The sequence below is a fragment of the Rhincodon typus genome, chromosome 10 (genome assembly GCF_021869965.1).
Source record: "Rhincodon typus isolate 14 chromosome 10, sRhiTyp1.1, whole genome shotgun sequence".
Taxonomy (NCBI): domain Eukaryota; kingdom Metazoa; phylum Chordata; class Chondrichthyes; order Orectolobiformes; family Rhincodontidae; genus Rhincodon; species Rhincodon typus.
This window is the reverse complement of record NC_063341.1, coordinates 25,767,946-25,789,866: the sequence shown is the minus strand read 5'-3', so window position 1 is coordinate 25,789,866 and position 21,921 is coordinate 25,767,946. Positions and strand designations below refer to the sequence as shown.

Sequence of the window (21,921 nt, the reverse complement as noted above, 5' to 3'; positions counted from 1 at the left end):
CGAAACGTCAGCCTTCCTGCTCCTCTGCTGTTTGGCCTGCTGTGTTCGTCCAGCTCTATACCTTGTTATCTCTATTGAAATGTGGAGATTGTTTAAGGAATGCATACTGCGTGTCCTCAATATGTTTGTCCCTAGCAGGCAGGGAAGATGCGGTCAAGTGAGGGAGCCTTGGTTCTCAAGAGAGGTCGAACGACTGGTTAAGAGGAAGAAGGATGCTTATGTAAGGTTTAGGAAACAAGGAATGGAAAAGTCTCTGGAGGGATACAAGTTATCCAGGAAGGAGCTGAAGAAAGAGCTCAGGAAAGCTATAAGGGGGCATGAGAAAACCTTGGCAGATAGGATCAAGGAAAACTCCAAGGCTTTTTACACGTACGTGAGGAATAAGAGTATGACCAGAGAAAGGATAGTAAAGGGAAGTTGTGCACGGAGCCTAAAGAGATAGGAGACATCCTTAATGAATACTTTTCTTCGGTATTCACAACTGGGAGGGACCTAGTTGTAGAGGAGGACAGTGTGAAACAGGCTGGTAGGCTAGAGGAGGTGGATGTTAGTAAGAAAGATGTGCTAGAAATTTTGAGGAAGTTGAAGATAGATAAGTCCCCCAGGTCTGATAGGATTTATCCAAGGATTCTATGGGAAGCGAGGGAAGAGATTGCAGGGCCTTCGGCGATGACCTTTTCGTCCTCACTGTCCACGGGTATAGTGCCGGAAGATTGGAGAGAGGCAAACGTCATTCCCTCGTTCAAAAAAGGGAATAGGGATAACCCCGGAAATTACAGGCCAGTTAGTCTTACATCAGTGGTGGGCAAATTATTGGAAAGGGCTCAGAGATAGGATTTATGATCACTTGGAAAGGCACAGTTTGATTCGTGATAGTCAGCATGGATTTGTGAGGGGTAGATCATGCCTCACAAACCTTATTGAATTCTTCGAAGAGGTGACTAAACACGTGGATGAAGATAGAGCAGTGGATGTGGTATACATGGATTTAAGTAAGGCGTTTGATAAGGTTCCCCATAGTAGGCTCATGCAGAAGATAAGGAGGCATGGGATAGGGGGAAATGTGGCAGATTGGATTCAGAATTGGCTGACCCTTAGAAGACAAAGGGTGGTAGTGGACGGAAAATATTCAACATGGTGCTCAGTTACGAGTAGTGTACCACAAGGATCTGTCCTGGGTCCTCTTCTATTTGTGATTTTTTAAAATGATTTGGATGAAGGAGTGGAAGGGTAGATTAGCAAGTTCGCGGATGATACAAAGGTGGGTCACGTTGTGGACAGTGCAGAGGGCTGTTCTAGGTTACAAAGGGATATTGATAGGATGCAGAGCTGGGCTGAGAAGTGGCAGATGGAGTTTAACCCTGAAAAGTGTGAGGTGATTCATTTCAGAAGGACAAACTTGAAAGCAGAATACAGGGTTAACGGAAAGATTCTTGGCAGTGTGGAGGAGCAGAGGGATCTTGGGGTTCATGTTCACAGTTCCCTGAAAGCTGCCACCAGGTGGATAGAGTTGTTAAGAAGGTGTATGGTGTGTTAGCTTTCATTGATAGAGGGATCAAGTTCAAGAGCCGTGAAGTTATGCTCCAGCTACACAAAAGCCTGGTTCGGCCACATCTGGAGTATTGTGTCCAGTTCTGGTTGCCTCATTACAGGAAAGATGTGGAGGTGTTGGAAAAGGTGCAGAGGAGATTTACCAGGATGTTGCCTGGAACGGAGGGAAGGTCTTACGAGGAAAGGTTGAGAGAGTTAGGGCTTTTCTCTTTAGAACGACGAAGGATGAGAGGTGACTTGATAAGAGGTGTACAAAATGATCAGAGGTATAGATAGAGTAGATAGCTAGAGACTTTTTCCTGGGGTGGAAGTAGCTATTATGAGGGGGCATAGTTTTAAAGTGAGTGGAGGTAGATACAGGGGAGATGTCAGAGGTAGGTTCTTTACTCAGAGAGTGGTAGGGGCGTGGAATGCATTGCCGGAGAGGGTAGTGGAGTCGGCCTCATTAGGGGCATCTAAGCAGTTATTAGATAGGCATATGGATGATAGTATAAGGTAGGGGTGGAGGTTAGATAGACCTTAGGGATTAGGGTAAAAGTTCGGCACAGCATCGTGGGCTGAAGAGCCTGTACTGTGCTGTACTGTTCTATGTTCTATGCCCTCTCCTGAACCTTCTTCCCAAAAAAATTCATTTAAAGGTCTACTTATTCATCAGGACACTGGCCCAACAGGTAACTTGATTGTTAAGCTATTGTCCTGTAATCAAAGGTGCCTGGTTGCTCTGAGGGACATGATGCCACATGAGTAGAGGTAATGACTCCCTTGCTCTTTGAGAAATCCAGCCATTGCCTTGGACTTTTCTTTGCGCCTGATTGGCTATTTGGTTGTGACTGGCCAGTCTAATGTACTTTACATCTGAGATCTCTATTGTGCAGCAATAGTTTGCTGACTGAAAGATGCACATATAATTCCAGATCATCTCTGGAACAATCCACAGATGAAAAGCTTGAGTGCCACGTTACCTTAACGTTTATTGTGTTTTGGTGCCAATCACTGACTATTAGCATCAACCCCTCGCCCCAGCATACTGCACAGCTCCACTACCACCTCCCTAGAAGGACAAAGTCCTTGTAAACATTGTGTTCATGCATTTTGGTGAAGATGACTCTTTTACAGGACTCCCCTTGGATATCCTTGGGTAGTGCCTTCTGGAAACATCAGGCTGCCCTCTTACTTCCATGTGCCCTCCCCATTCATACCCATTGCTACTTCAGGACACTGGAATGCCTGTGGCTGCCTCACAGCCCTACTTATGGTTGAAACTCAATTTCCAGCTAACGTCCTCCTCACTGGAGCAATCAAATACCTGAAAGCATTGACTGCCATGGCCAGATGAAACCTACACTGTGAGCTCCTCATGAACCTTGTCATGCCTGCAGTGGACCGAGAGATACCTGGCCTCACCCCTTCTATTGCCTTAAAACTTGATAGCATCATGGTTTGAAGGCACAGCTTCAGAAAATAGCTACTGTTTCCCTCCACAGCTCAACTGCTCCTAAATGTGTGCTCATTTGGGGTGAGACTCTGAACCACTGTGAACTGTGGAGCTTTAGTAAAATCAGATAAAAAGTAGAAAAATACCTGACAATTGGCAGTTTGTTGATATTAATTACCTATCTACCACCAATCTATCAATCTTTCTTACTGCCCATCTTATAACATTACTTGATGACAGGGAAATGTTAGGGAGTCAATCTAAAGCAGCCACATGCCCTTATTCTTTTTAACCCATGCCATTATTATTATACTGCTAGTCTTCCTTTGTTCCTTCTTAGGGTCAATAAAATTCTTCCATTTTATATTACCCATCAATTTTCATTGTCTCCCTGAAAGGCGATCTATGTGCTTATGCTGTGATCAGTGTAAGCTTCAAAAGATCATGCAATTAAGGCTGGCTTGATTTCAGTGATTGGTTGATTGCCTATATGCATAAAGCAGAATGCAGGGCTCTTCTGACACTGTGGTAGCTTTTGAGCCCAGAGGCCTAGGTTCAAGTTCCAACTGCTTTAGAGTTGAGTAATAACTTTCTATACAGGCTGATTAAAAAGTAGAACACAGCATTTACGATGACATAACCCCAACACACTCAGATCAGAGTTGTTGAGAGGGGCAGGCAGAAAGCTGTGGTGGCTGAAAAAGATGACGACAACCATTTTCCAGACTCAGAAGCGAGAAAGACTTGCATGTACACCGGGTTCCTGATTTATACACATCCGACTTATGAACGCTTTTACTTACAAATGCAATCCCGTATCTGGTTTTAATTTTAAAGGACCTAATGTGCATATAGTTCCTGTATTTACAAATGGCTGCTTTCCATTGTCCAGCATTGTGCTGCAATTGCAAATAAGTCGATATGCAAACAGACTCAAGAATGAAACCTTTTCCAAGCCAGGGGCTGCCTGCAAATTTTCATTTCACCACCTCAGGTTGTCCCAAAACATTTAACAATCAATTAAGAATGTTTGAATTGTAGTCACTGACATTAATACAAGAAATGTGACATCCATTTGGGTACAAAACTAGAAAGAAACCACGAATGGCAATATGATTATTGCTATTAATTGGTGTTTATTGGGTAACAGTTATTCGCTAGGACATACACTTCTGTGAAATAGTGCTTCAGCAATTTTAATGTCCATTTGAAAGAGCATATGGATCAATTGAATGTCCCATGTGAAAGGTAACACCTCCAACAGCACAGCACTGCTTCATTGCTGAACTGGAGTGCCAGCTAAGATTTTGCACTTAGCTCCCTGAAGTGGGATTTGAACTCATAAATTCTATCTCAGAGATAAGTGTATTACCTACCCAGAGCCAATAGGTCTAAGGTTTTGAATGATTGCTGAAAGGTCCTGAAGCCGTCAATTACTGTCCCTGCCACAGGTCAGTTGATGATTAAAAAAAGTCAGATCATTACAGAGAACTCTGCACTGTGGATTGAGAAGACAGAAGCTAGCCCAAATGTTGCTGCTCTCAAATATTTCTTTTATACATTCTTACTAATAGTTCAATCATGCAGACATAAATATGCTATTAAAATCCCAAATTTAACAAGGTAAAGTAGGTCAGTGGTAGGAGGTTATAGGACTACCTGAGTGTTCCCAATTTTCAATTATTTATCTTTCAAAATTCCTATTGTGGTTGTATGATTTGGGGAATTTCAGACAAGTTCCTTTCGAAAAATTGTTAGTTGGAAAACTGTGTTCATAGTGATGTCAAAATTTAGAGACCTTCGTAAAAAACAATGCAATTGTTCTGGTCAAAAGTGATGTAAATAATTGCAATTATTAAAACATATAAATTCAGGATAAAGATATGTCTGCTTTATTGACAGGGGCTGGAAGTCGTGAAGAAATCGTAATCTTTTCAGATCCCACGCAAGACAATTTTGTGGCTTCAAAATCCCAAAATATTAGCTTAGTTCACCTGACTTTAGTACAGCGTGGAACTACTGATGGCATTGTGGTAGTGGAATCTGGTCATATGACTCTTGAAGATTGTCTTTTAAAATGTGAAGGCACTGGCATTTGTGTTCTCACAGGAGCAGCCTTAACCATGAAAAACTGTGAACTGACAGGAGCTCAAGTTAGTACAACATAAATGCAAATTAGAAATCAATCTTTGCATAAATACTGCATCTCTATTCAGAAACTATTAACTTGACTTATGCTTTCACCTTAACATGGTTTGGAAAATGTCACTGCATAGTACTGTCAACTCCTATTAGGTACTACAACTGTTAGATATTCTTTCACTAGTATTTTTTGGATGAACATGACTTTTTTTTTGCTAAGCTGGAAGCCAAAACTCATGTCATATAACTGACGTCATATAATAATTGTCCAGAATGGGGTTGCATCGAGCAATCACCACAGGTGTTAGTTAAAAACTTTGAGACTAATGTCCTTATATTAAGGGAGAATTCAGCTGTCCTTGCTAGATTAGATAGTAATCATTGGAATTTTGAGTTTTCATGAGCAGAGTTCATTTGCTGAAGAGGCCGAAGTTGAAGTCAGGGCTATTGCATATTCTTTTAATTGCAAGTCAAAGGAAACAGGGATGCTGCCATGACAGTACATATGTGGAGTAGAAATATGGTTCCATCATAATACAGACATGAAAAAGATTATTTAAGGAATATTGCTGTCCTGTGAATGGCAACAAGATTTCTTGGGATTCTGCAGGAAACTGTAGGTATTCGTAACATATGGAGAGGAACATAACAGCAAAAGAGAATAATTACAAATATGACAGTTCTTTAAGGAAATACTATTGTAAGATAGAGAACACCAGAAAGAAACAATAGGGCAAAACATAAAATAAAATGGTGATGTTTTACCAGAGTTTATGTTCCTTAAGGTTTTCTTGTGTAATGTCAAGAATTAAAGTATTCCCAAATTCCCTTTCTAGTCAATGATTAATGACCCCTTGCCAGCACAGCTCTTTATTGGAGAGAACTTGTTCCACTCATCTGATCAAATAGATGATTGGGAATATCTGCTGGTAACCCTTGCACAGTACAAAACATCTTTTCTGTAATGGTTTTGACCATGACAACATTTTTGTTGTAGTCAATATTGATAGTTCCTTTGTGGAACTATTTCACTTTGTCCAATGATGGCTAGTTCCTAACTAGCCACTGTATCAAAAAAAATAATAAATACCATAATGCACTTGACGTTCATCTTCTGGACATTAGATGGCAGTGCACAAACAGGGTGGTGACTGCAGATTCTACCTCTGTTAACCATTAATCTTTGACTGAAACAAAGAGCCCACAAGGAGGGATTGAGGTTAGGGAGTATGGCATTTCCACAATTATTCCTAACAAAGTAGCCTTATGAGTCGTATTGTTGCTCATCAATTAGTTTGAGAACCAAGTGAGTCAAAATACTAAATGCTGGGATCAAGACAATCCCTGTAGAGGTGTCATTCCCAGAGAAAAACGTTTTCACAGAATATTTGTGGAGGCATGGTACAGGTGTCCCATAATGAATCTTATCAGTTCAGCATTGGCCTAGAGTACAGGAAATTCTTAATAGCTTTAAGCTCAACCACCCAGTTGGAGGTCAGGCTGTTTTGCAGAAATGGTGCTATAAAGGGACAGGCTTTGTTTTATAGAACAAAGGATGATTAACATTCTATATCAAATATGGAAACTCTGGAAGTTTTTGTTTTGTTTCTCTTTCTGCATTGAATGCACACACATTCTTTTGTCATGGTGGCCAAAGGTGAAAGCAGCACAGCCTAATATTAATTTTGTTTATTCAAAACAATTGAATTATTAAACAGGTAAATTGCACAACTGAACTGAAATGTTATTTTTATATATTAAATTGATTTAATTATCTTGAATTATGACAAGTGTACTGCATCGTAAGTGTAGAAAAGCCAATGCAAAACTTCACTAAGCTAGTATTCAATTTTCTGACTATCAATCCTAGCATTTTAATGGAATTTAAATTTTTCACCACATTCCACAGGGGTTGATTATAATTGATGAGGTAGATTTTTATATTACCAACTGGATGTGAAAGTAGTGTTGCAAATAGGACAGTTTATTATTCAGCCTCCTGATACATCGAGCTAACATTTAGTCTTGAAAGAGATTACAAAATCTATCCAGTAATGAGGTTGTTAATCCTAGGTAGCATTCTGAGCCTCCTTATGTTAATTCACTTTAATTTATCACTTTTCATTTAATATTCCTATGCTGCAAAATGATTGTTGAAACTTTGTTGCTATAACAGGTTAACCTAATGAAATTTCACCTGAAGTGGTAATTTCATCATCTATTATCTTTGCTATTCATAAAAATATGCTGTACTATAATTTCTTATAACGTTGTTATAAGGTCAAACTTGGAGTCTCGATTTTAATAGGGACCAGGAGTTGAGCTGTACCCAGGAAGTGTTGCTTGTTTGGAAGGAAATGATATTCACAAATGTAGCAATGTTAAAAGTTCTGATGTCCTCAAGAGTATGTTGGGAGGTATCAAACTGAAGGTAAGTGTATTGATCATTTCACTTAAATAAAAATATTTTTGAAGAGAAAGTTGAGAGCTGATTTAGTTGGAATGGATTTTAAAAAAAGCATATGGGATATTTGCCTTTATTAGCTGAGGCATAGTGTGTGCAATTCTGGAATTCACATTATAAGAGAAACGTGATTGCACTAGAGATGATACAGAAGACAGTTACTACGATGATACTGAGCTGGAGATTTAGTTGGGAAGAGGAATTGGATTGACTGGGGTTCTTTCCCTTTGAGCAGAGGGGACTGAGGGGCACATACGTGAGATGCATAAAATTATGATGGACATAGATTGGGTAGACAGAAAGGACCATTTACCCTTGCTATAGGCATCAGTGACTGGGGGTATAAAGTAATGGGCAGGCATTTTGATACGGGATGAGATAAGAAGCTTTTTCACCCAGAGGGTGTTGGGAATCTGAAACTCACTGCCTGAAACAGTGATACAGGCAGAAACCTTGATTACATTTAAGTAGTATTTAGATGTGCACTTGGGATACCAAAGCATACAAACCTATGGGCCATGTAGTGGAAAATGGGGTAGAATAGTTAGGTGCTTCTTTTTGACTAGCGCAGATTTGATGGGCCAAAGGGCCTTTTTCAGTGTTGTAGATCTCTATGATCCTCTAAGCTGATTAGTAATGGAAACTTTGAAATACACATTGTTGTAATGCATTGAAATGAGCTAGAGAAAGGTATGTTAAAGCTATTACTTTAGCAGTTAACGTAAAAATCCTGTACATGGAAATAACTGGGTGTAGAGAAAGGCTGTTCTTTCTATTAAATAATTCACTAAAAGATGACTGATATAAATGTGGTCTTGAATTATTCCTTCTCTTAGTAACGTAGTTTAAATTGACTGCAGATTTTACTTGGTTGATACACAAACATGGTGCAATCACAGATTTTTCATTATAATCATTACATCCTTGATCTGCCACCTTTTCCTGAAGATGCTCTCTAGTGCAGTGGTCTAGCTATAGACACCAATGGCCACTGGAGGGCAGCGTAAACATACTCAAATCTGTTCTTAGCTGATATACTTTCAAACTATTCTACTATTGGTCATAAGGTAGTAATCAGGAGTTGGAGACCTGCTTGATTTTTGTTTCCTCCCTCGTTCATAGGCACTGAGGTCAAGCATAGTGTGCTAATTACTGTCCTGACTAAGATTAATTAACTCGGCATAAACAGAGTCAAACTTAGGACTTTGGGTTATAGGCAGGTTAGGACGTTGGTCATCAGTAGAATAGTAACTTGCATATAAACTATTCATTTTCTGAGTTTGAGCATCTCAGTAGAATGTATAAATTTTGCTGCATATTTTGAAGGAAAATTTGAATCTGACACCCTAATTTCCAACTTAACTTCCAGCAAAACTTTTTGTTCTTCATTCCCACAAGTTAACTCCGTTTAATGTAAATCAGAGAGAAAGGTCACATATGCCACCTGATCTATGCTGGTATCTATGATGTACATAAGCCCCTTTCCTTCCCTCTTTATATAACCTCATGAAAATTTTTGTTTGCAAACTCATGAATTTACTAACTCATCTCTGCGGTTGGCATCAGCTACTCCTTATTCCTTACTCCTAATGCTGACTGGACCAACATGTGGTACAGGGACCAGGATCTAGGCTGCCACTTGACTCCATCCAGCTTTTAAATAAAGATAAGGGCAAAAGACAATCTGCAAGGAGCTGCTCCTCCAATGATAGGCTGTTTCTCTCCTGAAGTTGATTCTATTAGACTCACTGGTGTGCCTATCAGCACCATTCTGTGATTGGAGGAGCAGGAAACAGTGAAAAGGGGAGTAGCCTCTTCACCCTTAGGCCTGAGTTCCAGAGACAAAGCAATCAATCTTTGCAGGATTGTTTCATGGTGTGGAAACAGTCAGCATCCATGTTTCCAGAAGAAAGGTCAAGGTTTTTGCCTTCTCACACAGGTACAAGCCCTCTAAAGAATTGCAATCAAAATAGGGATGCAGGGCAGCTGGGCCGAGGGAGTGTCACTGAACAAGTGAGACAAAATGTATCTGTGTAAGAGAGGTATGTGGTGAAGAGAAACAGATTGAGGGAGAAAGTGAGAGCAAGAGAGGGTTGTGTCTAAGGGAATGAGAAAGATGGGAAATGTATGTGAGGGAGAGACTGCAAGTGAACCAGACACACACCCTTCCTTCCTCCCTAAAAACTGAACTAGACAAGGAAAGCTTAGGTTAAAAGTCATTTTGCTTCTGACCCCCACTCTTGCAGGAATTCTGCCATGGCCAGCTTGGTGTGCGTTTCAGAGGTGAACACAGGGTGAGTTAGAGGGTCACTGGACTAAAAACATAAATTCTTGTTTTTCTCTGAACAGATGCTGCCTGACTTGCTATGTTTCTCCAGTCCTCTCTGTTTTTGTTTCAGGTGTTAATTAAACCCATTTGTTAAACTTGGCCTTTCCCCTTTCTTCATGACCAATACTTAGGAACTGGGCTGTATGTCTGTCTCTCTCTTCAGCTTCACTTCTGAAAAAAAACATGACGACAAAAGTTTCATCTGTTGGCTCTGCTTGATGTGTTTAATGTTTATCCTCATTAATGCCTATTTTGAAAAATTAAGTTTGTTTTGATTTTTTTTGCTCAGTAAATGGTTTTCTTTGTACCTGAACATTTCTTTTGAAATTTATGTTAAATATGCCAAACCTTATTCTTTTTTGTAATATGCTTATCAGCCCCTTTGAAGGAGGAAAAACTGGTTGCATTGCCTTATTTATATCCACATTATCTCTAGGTATTATTTCAGTGCTTTCCCATCTTTCATCTTAATAATAAAAAAAAGAGAAGATCTGAGTAAAATGTGTAAAATTCCTAAGGGGCTAGAAAGGGTAGGCATTGACAGAATGATTCCCTTGAGAATCAAGAACTATGAATCATATGCCCAGAATAACGATGCTGGTCATTTAAGACTAAGTTGAGTAAAAATGGCTTTTGTCCAAGAGTGAGAGGTTTTTACAAATCTCTAAATCCAAGACCTGTGGATACTTAAACTCCGTGTATGCAAGCCAGGGATCAATAGATTTTGGACACCACCTGGAGTAGGAAGATATGATTAAGATAGAATATTAAGCATTTTTTTTTTTCTTGTTCTATTTTTGCAAACTCAAGCTCACCCACAATCCTACTGTCTTAACTTAGCTAAGGCCCTTTAACACTTCACCATGTCCCCAATGGCAAATGGCTCCTTGTTTGGCAATATCTCTATTTGAAAAATTCTCTTCCTGTTTTCACATATCTCATGACTATACTATCACTGTTACATTCTTCCGTCTCTAAGATCCCTCTTCTATAGCTCCAATTTTAATCACTGAAACATTGAAGGCAATCCCTTCAGTGGCAAATTCTAAGATCTAGAATTCCTGAACATCTACCTCTTTGGAGGAACACAGCAGGCCAGGCAGCATCAGAGGAGCAGGAAGTTGATGATTCAGGGCAGGTCCCAACCCAAAACGTCAACTTTCCTGCTCCTCTGATGCTGCCGGGCTTGCTGTGTTCCTCCAGCTCCACACTGTGTTATCTCTGACTCCAACATCTGCAGTTCTTATTATCTACCTCTTTGGCCAAGTTTTTTGTCATCCATCTGAATATCTGCTTATAAAACATGGTGGGTATCTAAATGAAAACTGTTATTGAGGTGTGTTTTTAATAGGTAAGGTTCTGATTAGGACACCACTTGTACAACGTATTCTTATGTTAAATTCTTAGATAAAGGCAAGATTGTAATTGAAGGGAATGTTGAGTAATGGCTGATATTTCATTAAATGAATACTGTCTTTTTTAGGTTCTCCCTCCACCAAAACTGAAACTTCACAACAATTATGTTCATTCCAATAATGGCTACGGTGTTACCATAATCCAGCCTGATGACAGACATTGCCGTGAAGTAGATGAGGAGGTACTGGAATGTGCTGCAGGAGGTGACAAGAGAGATGATCTTGTCAAGGCAATGCAGAACATGAGCCTCGAAATGAACAATAACAAGTTTGAAAACAATTCAATGGGAGAAATAGGTGTCATTGTTTGTTAATTACTCTGATATAGAAAAACACTGCAGAGTTAGAAATTCTGTTTAACATTTGTGTTCAAATCAAAACAGGTATATAGTTATCTGTTTAGTGACGTTGGTTTCAGAATTTTTAAATCTGTTTAAGATAGTACAGTGAGATGAAAATGTAGACAGTAAATCAAAAATAGTTTAGAAGTTACTTGTATAGTACATATTTAAACCACCTTCTGTCAATTTGTTCAGAAGTAATGGTGGTTTTCATTAATGTGCACTATAGCTAGGCTTCAAACTTACATGAGAATAGAGAAATTTACTACTGGCACCAACAGGAATCTATATTTAAACACAGATTAAAGACTTGGAATGGTTAAGTTCATAAATTTTCCACAACCTTGTTGCATTTTCTGTATTTAACCAAACTACAGAAAATCTGAGCATTTTGTAAGCTTATGACAAATTAAATGGCATGGAATATTCACAAAATTCTCAGTTGCAGCTGATCTGAAGAAAAGTAATAATTAAGTGCCTTGAGGAATTTACCCCAAAGAGTGTAACCCAAATTCTGAGAACACAAAACTTAAAGTAAAAATCTTTTAAGTCTAACATCTGAGAGTACTTATATATATGAAATAATATATTTTCACTTCAGTGTACAGCTGTGCATTTAAGGGTGTAATCAGTATGTATGTGCTTAATTAAATGACGTATGATTTCACAATCAGATGTATATGTCTGCAGACACTGCATTATGAGCAGTCACTTACAAGTATGTGGGTGTAAAACCTATGTAAAATTGCAAAGTTTGTGCAGATTGGTTTGAATTCTGTAAGCCCTTAACTTTGAAATAAATCAGAATCAGATTTACAGATTTAGAATCTGATTTCATCTGTTTTCAGATGTAAAGTAACAACCAAGAAAATATTGACCACTAACAAAATGATCTTTGAATTTACAGAATAGTCATTTATGTTCCATCATTACTGATACACCAAGTAAAACTGTGACTTGAGCTACAAGAACATGGATACTAAATTAAAGAAGTGGCCTATTTGTGATAGCGCTTCTACAACCTCAACCCAATTTATAGGCCACATTTCTCCCATTCTCCTCCTGGTAAAGACAGGCTTGTTGCTTGCACCAAATTGGCCAAGTAATGTAAAAATAATTATACTTAATACCAGATGAATTATCCATCAGACAAGGAGCTGTTGCTACAATGGCACACATACTGCATTCTCAAAAATACAAGAAAAACTACATCCACTTAGCTTAGGTCAAGTTCAGTAATCAAGACGAGGTAGTCACTGGAACATTGTCCCTGCAGTAATGTCTCAGTTTCACAAGTCATGGTTGTCTCCAATTTCATGTAACACAATTAAAAAAAACTTGCTGCGGAGCTTCAGTACTTCAGCCTGTGTTCTTGGTGGTCTCCATCCTCTACTAACTGAAATTATGCAAAACTGTGTTCATCTTGTTCCACACTTAATCTCACCTATTCATCATCCCACTCCTTTCAGATCCACATTGACTTGTTCTTCCCCCAGTGCAGTAAATTTGAAGTTCTAGTCCATTGCATCCCTTTTCAGCCAGTCTTCCCAGAGCATATTTTTATTCTAACGCTTGCCTTTTTTAACCACCACCTCCACACATACTAATCCATGTCATCCCTTCATTGGCAAGTTCATTCTATCAGATGTTTGGGTTTTATTCTGTGGGATTCCGTCCCTTAACCTCACTGCTTTTTTGGTGTTTGGCCACCTGCCTAACTTTCAACTTCCTGCTCTAGTATTCATTTTCTGTGAATACATTCAAAGCATTTTGGGTCTTTCTTTACATTAAAGGCACTGCAGATATTGCATGTTGTTTACTGTAAAAAAAATTTTTTTTTGACAGTATGTATTCAACCTCCAAGCCTCAAAATTCACATACAATCTTGGCATCATCCTACAAGGAAAATCATCTGCTGATACTGACTTTTATACAGTTGTGCTTTTCATACCTTAGGAAATATTCCTTTGCTTCACTGCAAAGGTGCGTTCATATTCTGATTCTGGGAGAACATTACTCAGGGGGCTCATGACTTAAATACAGAACTTTTTTTTAATCTACGATCTTTAGAGATCTATATTCTTAGTGAAGACTTATTATACATGTCATTTTCACAACTTGGAAGACATGATCTAGATTAGTGCAACGTGGCTATGACATACACTTAAGCATTAATAGCCATTAAGATGTTGCAAATCATGCTATATCTAATTGCATGAAACCAGTTCCACATGCTTTGCAAGTACGTCAGACTGCAGCATCCAATGACATTTTAAGAGACTTAAATGCTTAGGTCTCCAATTTTATAAATATTTCTCTTCATAGTAATGAGTAATTTACAGCAGGTGCCTTGTTGAAATTATTTCAGACCAAAAGCATCTCCTGTATCTCATCCATAATGCTGTGTCTGGAAAAGCCAGCATAGTCAAGGAGAAATCATTATTATTACTCATTTTGTACTGCACTTTTTATGTTGGTGTGTCTAAACAGAGACAGAAACAATACAATCTAAAAGTTATGTAACAGAAAAGCAGCAGAAAAAGCTGGTTTGGTATTGCATGCAGCTGAAAGCAGTGTTAACGTGAGGTTACCTTGAGCACTGGAATTATAGTCCAAGCAATTTTGTGACCAATTGTTAAATCAAATGTAAGTTGAATTTTTAATACTTTTATCTCCAAGAGCATATACTACCTGTAGTTTGTTCATTTATCTCATGTAAATAAAATTTGTTCATGAAAATACTGTATTTTAATTTTGTAAAAATGCATGAGAGAAGATAATTATTGTGATAGAATACTTAACATGCTTGAGTTCATGTGCTCTATTTTGTAATTTTTCTATGGCAGTATTTTCCCATTGACTTGCAAACTGTCAGCAAGACTTCTTATTTCAAATGAACTAACTCGGTGAGACTAAGAAACAAGTCCCCCAAAATATTTTGAACTATCATTCTATCAATTTCACTGGAAACAAAATACAGTGTGCTGAAAAATTAGACTTCCTACTTACTACAAAGCCATTTTACAATGCTGGCATACACCAACCTCACCCTTTCATTTATTTTAAATCTGCTCTAATTCAATTGCTCCAAAAATGTCTTTGGAATTTTTGCAGTAAAGTTTGAAATAATTTTTGAACTAAGTGCCCTGATATAGCTATCCAAATACTGGGATACAAATACTGTATCTACAATACAAACTGCTGCTCCATTTGCCTCCCTTCCCTTTACCTGCTGAACTTGTATGCTAGGTTTTTGTGATTGATGCACGAGGATTCCCAAATGCATCACTTCTGCAGCTTTCTGCATTTATCCATTTAAATATTTAGCTCTTCTATTCCTCCTGCCAAAGTACATAACATCACACTTTCCCACATTATATTCCGTTTGCCAAGTTTTTACCCATTTACTTCAACTCACTACTAGTCATATCTAATGACAGAGTGGGACTGTGGTGACTTTACTCTTGTATAGTAACTGACCTTTACAGCAAACAGTAAAAGATGATGGATCTACTGAGTAAGTTTTGAGCTGAGATTGAGCTTGTGTAGTATTCCCATCAGCTGGAATCATAACAATACTGGATAGGATGTAAGGTTGCACAGAAGTGCCCTATTTTCACATGATCACAGCTTAAATAACCTGGAAAGCACTAGATGTCCTCGAAACTTCATTGCAATCAAAGGCAGCAAATAAGCAGGGCAAAATTGCTAGATGTGAGCTGTGTAGAATGCATAATTGGAGGATAATAAAGGTTGAAGGTACTCTCCTCATCTCAGGCAGATCACTATAAATAATTAGGTTTGTCAAATTGGAAATACCAGAGACTTGCAGTTGTTGTGATCTGCATATTAACAGTTTGCATTTCAGCACCAATTAGTCAGCATAGGTTGGATTGCAAAGTCCATAGATATTTTGCTCTTGGCCTGTTGGTTAGGTTTAGATGCAGGAAGTACCCTGACAAAGCTATCCAAATACCAGGAAAGTCTACATTACAAACCGCTGCTTAATGATGAATACAATGCAAAGTATTCATTTTGTATTTCTCATAATACGTAAATCTTTGTAATTTGTCCTAGAGTATCTATCAATGGTGTAATACAGCTTTGGCAAATTGCTTCATGTTAGAATATCTTTCATATCTGTGGATATTCCAAAATGTTTCAAGCTAATTAACTATTTTTGAACTATAAACATCAATCTAAAGACATACATCAGCAAATACATGCACAGTACGGTCCCAAAAATTGCAATGAGATGTATGAATGAAGAAATAAATAAATTATTTCAATGGTTGCTGAGGAATGGTTAATGTGCAATGTGGTAAGACTTTGGTTGAAATGAATGCAAGTAACATCTTCTCAATAGTATTTGTGGAGTATCCTTCATAAGTGAAGTGATTAACCTTAGTGGTACTGTGGAAAATATCAACCTTCATTCCGCTTGTAGCAATGTACTATAAAAAACATTATGAAGATGACTTCTTCAAACAGATCTCAAACTAACTGATGCTGAAGGGGTTTTCTTTCAAAGTTGTCCATTCAGTTTTGTCAGCCTATCACTTAACAAATTTTTCCTTTAGGCTACCCCACCTCAGTCTAAATTTTAAATGGATGATAAAAGGCAAATGCAAAATCTTGTTTACCAACAGCCCTTTTATTGCTGCTCTCAAATAGGATGAAAATCATATGGTCATTCAAAACTAGTAATTTGTTAAGTAAACTTTAATATTCTTGGGGATTCTAAACTGCCATTTAAAATGTGTCACAAGTACATTTCCTTATTCTGAATTTGCACTTAAGTATACACCAAGTAAAAGAAAATATTTGCATAAAAACTGACAATTGATAACAACATTTGCAATGCGCATGCACTGTTTCTATTCTGAAAATAATTAAATACAAAACTGTATTATTGTCAATACATATAAACAGCGCACAAATGCAACTTTTGGTCTTCTGCACCTCTCTAGTAGCCACCTCTGCCATTACCATATCCTCCTCCATATCCTCCACCACCGCTGCTACCACTTTGGTAGCCACCGTATCCTCCACTTCCTCCACCACTTTGGTAGCCCCCATACCCACCACCACCACCACTTTGGTAACTCCCGTATCCTGCACCACCACGACCTCCACTTTGGTAGTTGCGGTATCCACCACCTTGGTAGCTTCCTCCACTACCACCTTTTCCTCCACCATAGTATCCAGAATTGAAACTACCACGGGAGCCACCATAGCTATTGCCTCTTCCATAACCACGACCTCCCCTGTAACTGGATCCACGACCACTCCCTCTGCCACCAAAACCTTGGTTGTCATAACGTGCCATCTTTGGAGGACGAGGACCATCACCAAATCTGTAATAAATCAGACGAATAGATTAATAAATGTTATGTATTTGACAAGTTAAAAGTAACATTATAAAACACAGCTTATATTGAAAATGAAACGATCAAGTAGCATTCCATCCTATGGATTTAAATTATTTTCTAGTCTTCAAAATATAAAAGATTCAATCCAAATAATGATCAGTACAAAAAAAACATTACAGGGTAATAGTCACATTAAATGTGTATCAAGAGGCTAACAAGAGTAAATTGCAACTACAATGTTTTTGCTAAAGCCAAAATACAAAACCCATTAGGTTAGCTCTTATTTACTCTTTTTCAATGTAACCTTTCTACAAATTAATTTGCACCAAATAAACAAAATGAACACACTGACTGTGACTTCACACAAACAGGCACAGCCAAGGGACAGTTGTGGGGTGGTGGTGGTGTGGGGATGTGTTAAAAAAAAATGGAGGACAGAAGTCATACAACTTCAGAGTATAACCTCTTTTGCTCTGGACACCTCAACAACCTGTTCTTCTTGGTCCTCCTCCACCTCTTGTCAATAGCATAAAAAAAGTTTTCCAGCTCCTTTCAGTTCTGAAGAAGTCATAGTGGACTCAAACCATTAACTCTGTTTCTCTGAGATTAGAACTGTTAGAATAATTAGAATAGAATAGAAAAGAATAATTAGGTGTTGATTTTGACCAGAGCAGACTCAATGAGCTGAAGGGCCTTTACCTGCACTGTAGACCTTTGACTTTTTGACTGTCTCCATATTTGCTGCCAGAATTGCTGAGCTTCTCTAGTACGATTTTTGTTATTATTTCAGATTTCCAACATTGACAGTATTTTGCTTTTATTTGAATTATCAGTGACTGTGGCTCCTTGTAACCATGTCAAGGGCAGATCAAACTGTTTGCCTAACACAGAAAGAGTGTAACAAATAACAGGCAATCTTCAATTTTACCTTTGCAGCTGGGGCAGACTGTTACCCATTTTAGTGCCTATATATACCCCATTATTTCCAAGATATTTTGACCTGCAGCATCAATACCTTTAGTTTAACTATTAACAGCTTTTATGTACAATGCATCATCCCTTTGTTAAACAAGGAGTCTTTCCTGTACAACAGTCCCATCCTCCACTCTTCAGAAATCTTACTTCACCCATACCCATCTCAATCTTTTCACTGGAACTGCCAGACATCAGCAATCTCAAACTTACCTATTCTTCTTATCCACTCTAACCTACTTCCCTCAATATATACATTATCTGCTAGACAATTTTCCAATAAATTCAAAAACTTCACATGAAAAGCCACTGTTCTCATTAAGGATTCAGACAGCAAGTGCTGCCAATGGCTCGGCTGCTTTCATTTATAAACACTGTAAAAGGGGTTTTTCAAATATCTGTATCACTTTAAGTGTTTTCTTCATGTGGGATGTGTATAACATGTGCCTCTTTTGCTCATGTTTCTCAGAAGCACAGGTTTGGCCATGCAGATAAAAGCAAAAGGTAATGAATAAATAAAGGATGCTTTGATTGTGAGAGCCTCGCACAAGGTATGATAACGATGCAATCAGCCCCAGGAATCGTACTGATAAGAGTGCGAATTCTCTGCTGCTAAATTATGACATGAACTGACCTCTAAGTACAGTCTAGAAGCAAAAATGCTATTCACCTCGAATTTGCAATAAGATTAATGCCTGCTGCACCAGGTTTTGAAATCTGCCGGATTACATTCAACAATCGTTCATGTGCAGGATCCATTTGTCGTATGAATTCTGGATCCTTGGCAACTTCGACAACCAGTGCCTCCATTCCTGCACGCAGAGCAACAATTGCAGCAGCTGTATAGTGAGGCATCTTCAACTTTATCCTAAAAAGCACAAATAATATTTAGCACTCAACATGAGCAATTTCAAACAGATCTAAAAAGGTACTTGTTGCTATGCAAGTTATCTCAGAACTAATGAGAACTAAGCTATGCAGTTACTAATACGTCTTCTCAGACCAATGAAAATATGTATTGTTACAGAACACTTCAATACACACAAAAAAAATGATACTTGATAGTTTTTCCAAAGATGGTTAAATTACAAGTAGCATTTTTGGGAGAATAAAGTTAAATGAGCCACATTATGCACGGTCATAAGTGGCAAAATTAATATTTTATCTTTAGATGTTTCTCCAATTAGGTGGAAACTCTGTTGCACTCTTAGTAAATATAACCATCATCAAATTCTGGGAAAAACTGAATTGTTTACAGCATTTTTGCATATACAGTACACACCATACTTTTTTTTTTAAAAAAAGCTGAAGTTTAAGATTGTGGAAGCAGGTTATGAGGCCTTTACCAGCTGCAGTTATAGTTTTAAGTCAAACAAAGTGAAATTTGTTACCACAAATAATAAATTCAATGTCACTTTTCTGGAATAGATATGTTCCAAAGAGATGAGAAAAGCACACTGGCTTCATCACAAATCCCCGAATGGGCTACATCACAGAGTTAAAATCAAATCACTGATCATGTAGTACTATACTGCTTTATTACATTAAATATCACTGTTATTCATCATTATTGGACTTGGATCAATCACAGATTCCATGTACAACTGAGAGATTAAAATGATCTTGAAACACTACTTATAACTGGATATCAGTATTCAACAGAAACTGAAAGTAAAAGCGTGTTGAAACTTCAAACTTTCTTACCAGTCATCCATCAGAATAATTTCTCCATTTGAAGTCACCTTCTTTGAACCATAGAAAAGCAACTGGAGTGGGCTAACTAACGTCATTGCCTTTGCAGACACAGCTCGAGTTCGTATCTGAGGAGAAATACTGTCGATCAGTATCTCAGTAAATGGGCAAGTAAATGATGTTTTGCGATACTTTCTTAAAAAGCAAAAATCGCAATTTCAATAGCAAATCTGTGATAAAAGAAGATTAGGTTGCAATGTCAATGATACAAAACTTGGAAGCATTGTACACTGTGAAGAGGAAACGGACAAATTGGTGGAGTGAGTGGATAGGTCACAGAGGAAGATCAAGACAGAGAATTGAGAGTTGATGCATTTTAGTAAGAAGAACATGAACAGATACAATTCTAAATAAGGTGCATATGTACACAGATCTTTAAACGCACAGATAGCAGTTAATGAAGCATACAGGATCTTGGCTTTACTAATAGGAGCATAGATTTACAAGAGCAAGAAGTCATGCTGAACTTGTATACAACACTTCTTAGACCTCATTTCGGAGCACTGCATACAATTCATGCTGCCACAGTACAGGAAGGATATGAACACATTAGAGAAACTGCAGAAGAGATTAATAAAAACGACTGAGTCCAACAAAGTGAAGCTTCAGTTATGAAATTCAATTGGAGAAACTGAGACTGTGTTCTCCTTGGAGAGAAGAAGGCTAAGAGGAGAACTGTTAGAACTTTTCAAAATCATGAGGGGGCAGGACAAAAAGATGGGGAGAAACTGTTCCTACTCAGAAAAGGATCAAGAATGAGAGAAAACAAAGTTAAAGTAATTGCAAAAGAAGTAAGTGTGATGTGGGAAAAATCTTTTTGGCACAAGTGACTCAGGTCTCAGTCGATAAAATATGTGGAGGTGGAGGAGCACAGCAGGTCAGACAGCATCTGAGGAGCAGGAAAGTCAACATTTTGGGTCTGGACCCTTCATAAGGACTGGGGAGGGGGAAAGGGAGCTCAGAAATAAATAGAGGGACGGGGTTGGGGCTGGGGGAAGGTAGGTGGGATGGTGATAGGTGGATGCAAGTAGGGGGCTGTAGAGATTGGTTGGTGGGAAAGGTGGAGCAGACAGGTAAGGAGGAAGATGGAAAGGTTGTGTCAGGTCAAGGAGGGGGGGACGAGAGGGAGGGCTTGACATGAGATAAGGCCGGGGGTGGGGAGATTTTGAAGCTGGTGAACTCGAGGTCTTTGGGCTGTAGGCTCCCAAGGCAAAATATAAAGGTGTTGTTCCTCCAGTTTACGTGTGGTGTCATTGTAATACTGGAGACGGCCCAAGACGGACACGTCATCAAGGGAGTGGGAGGGGGAGTTGAAATGGCTGGTAACCGGAAAGTGGTATTAGTTGGAGGGTACAGAGTGCAGATGCTCCGCGAATTAGTCACTAAGTCTGTGCTTGGTCTCTCCGATACAGAGGCAATCACATCTGGAGCAACAGATACAATAGATCAGGTTAGTAGATGTACAGCTAAATCCCTGCTGATTTGGAATGACTGTCTGGGGCCTTGGACAGAGGTGAGAGGTGCAGTATAGGGGCGGGTGCAGCACTTCATGCGGCTGCACGGAAAGGTGCCAGATGTGGTGGGGGCAGTTTCAATTGTGACAAGAGGGCATTAAATGATTATTTAAATAGAAACAATATTCAAGAGGATAAGGAAAAGGCACTATGTCATGAGGTTCATTTGGAAAGTGAGTGTAGTCACGATGGGCCAAATGGCATTCTTCTCTGCTTATAAAACTTCTGGCATTTTAAATTGTTACTTCCTTCAAAAGAATGGCTTAGGAATGAAAGACCAAATAATAAAAAATGGTAGTGAAACAGTAACATCTAGTCTGAAATATTCTCCATTCATTGCTGTGATCTCAGCTTGGCTGGGTGTCACAACTGTACGATTGAATTAGTGCTCCAGACAGGGACCCATCTATTCTATATGGCTCAGCTACAAATCTCTTAACCCAATATTCTATTCCACAAACACAAGAAAATAGCTGACTGATTTTAAGTCCATTTGAAAACCCTCAGAGACTGATAGTTTAACTGTAACTGCACAACATGATATTTGCACATTAATCAAAGGACAAGCCAGCCAACTAAAATGACAAAAGTGCACAACTAATTTCACCATTTAACTGTGCTGGTCTTTCCAAGG

At 38.6% G+C, this 21,921-nt stretch overlaps 2 protein-coding genes across 3 annotated transcripts in view; one reads left to right on the top strand and one right to left on the bottom strand.

The window, feature by feature from the left end:
• LOC109910680 (testicular spindle-associated protein SHCBP1L-like) overlaps window positions 1-21,921 on the top strand; it is an 80,552-nt gene that overhangs the window by 41,233 nt on the left and 17,398 nt on the right. The gene's annotated exons all lie outside the window — the stretch shown is intronic.
• The window catches only part of dhx9 (DEAH (Asp-Glu-Ala-His) box helicase 9), a 92,333-nt gene continuing 86,722 nt past the window's right edge, over window positions 16,311-21,921 (bottom strand). The window contains exons 25-27 of the mRNA XM_048602112.1: window positions 19,726-19,841; window positions 18,692-18,889; window positions 16,311-17,034 (exon numbers count right to left, since the gene is read on the bottom strand). Coding sequence (XP_048458069.1) covers window positions 16,644-17,034; window positions 18,692-18,889; window positions 19,726-19,841 — 705 coding nt within the window. The 3' untranslated portion in view covers window positions 16,311-16,643. The remainder of the gene's footprint in view (window positions 17,035-18,691; window positions 18,890-19,725; window positions 19,842-21,921) is intronic.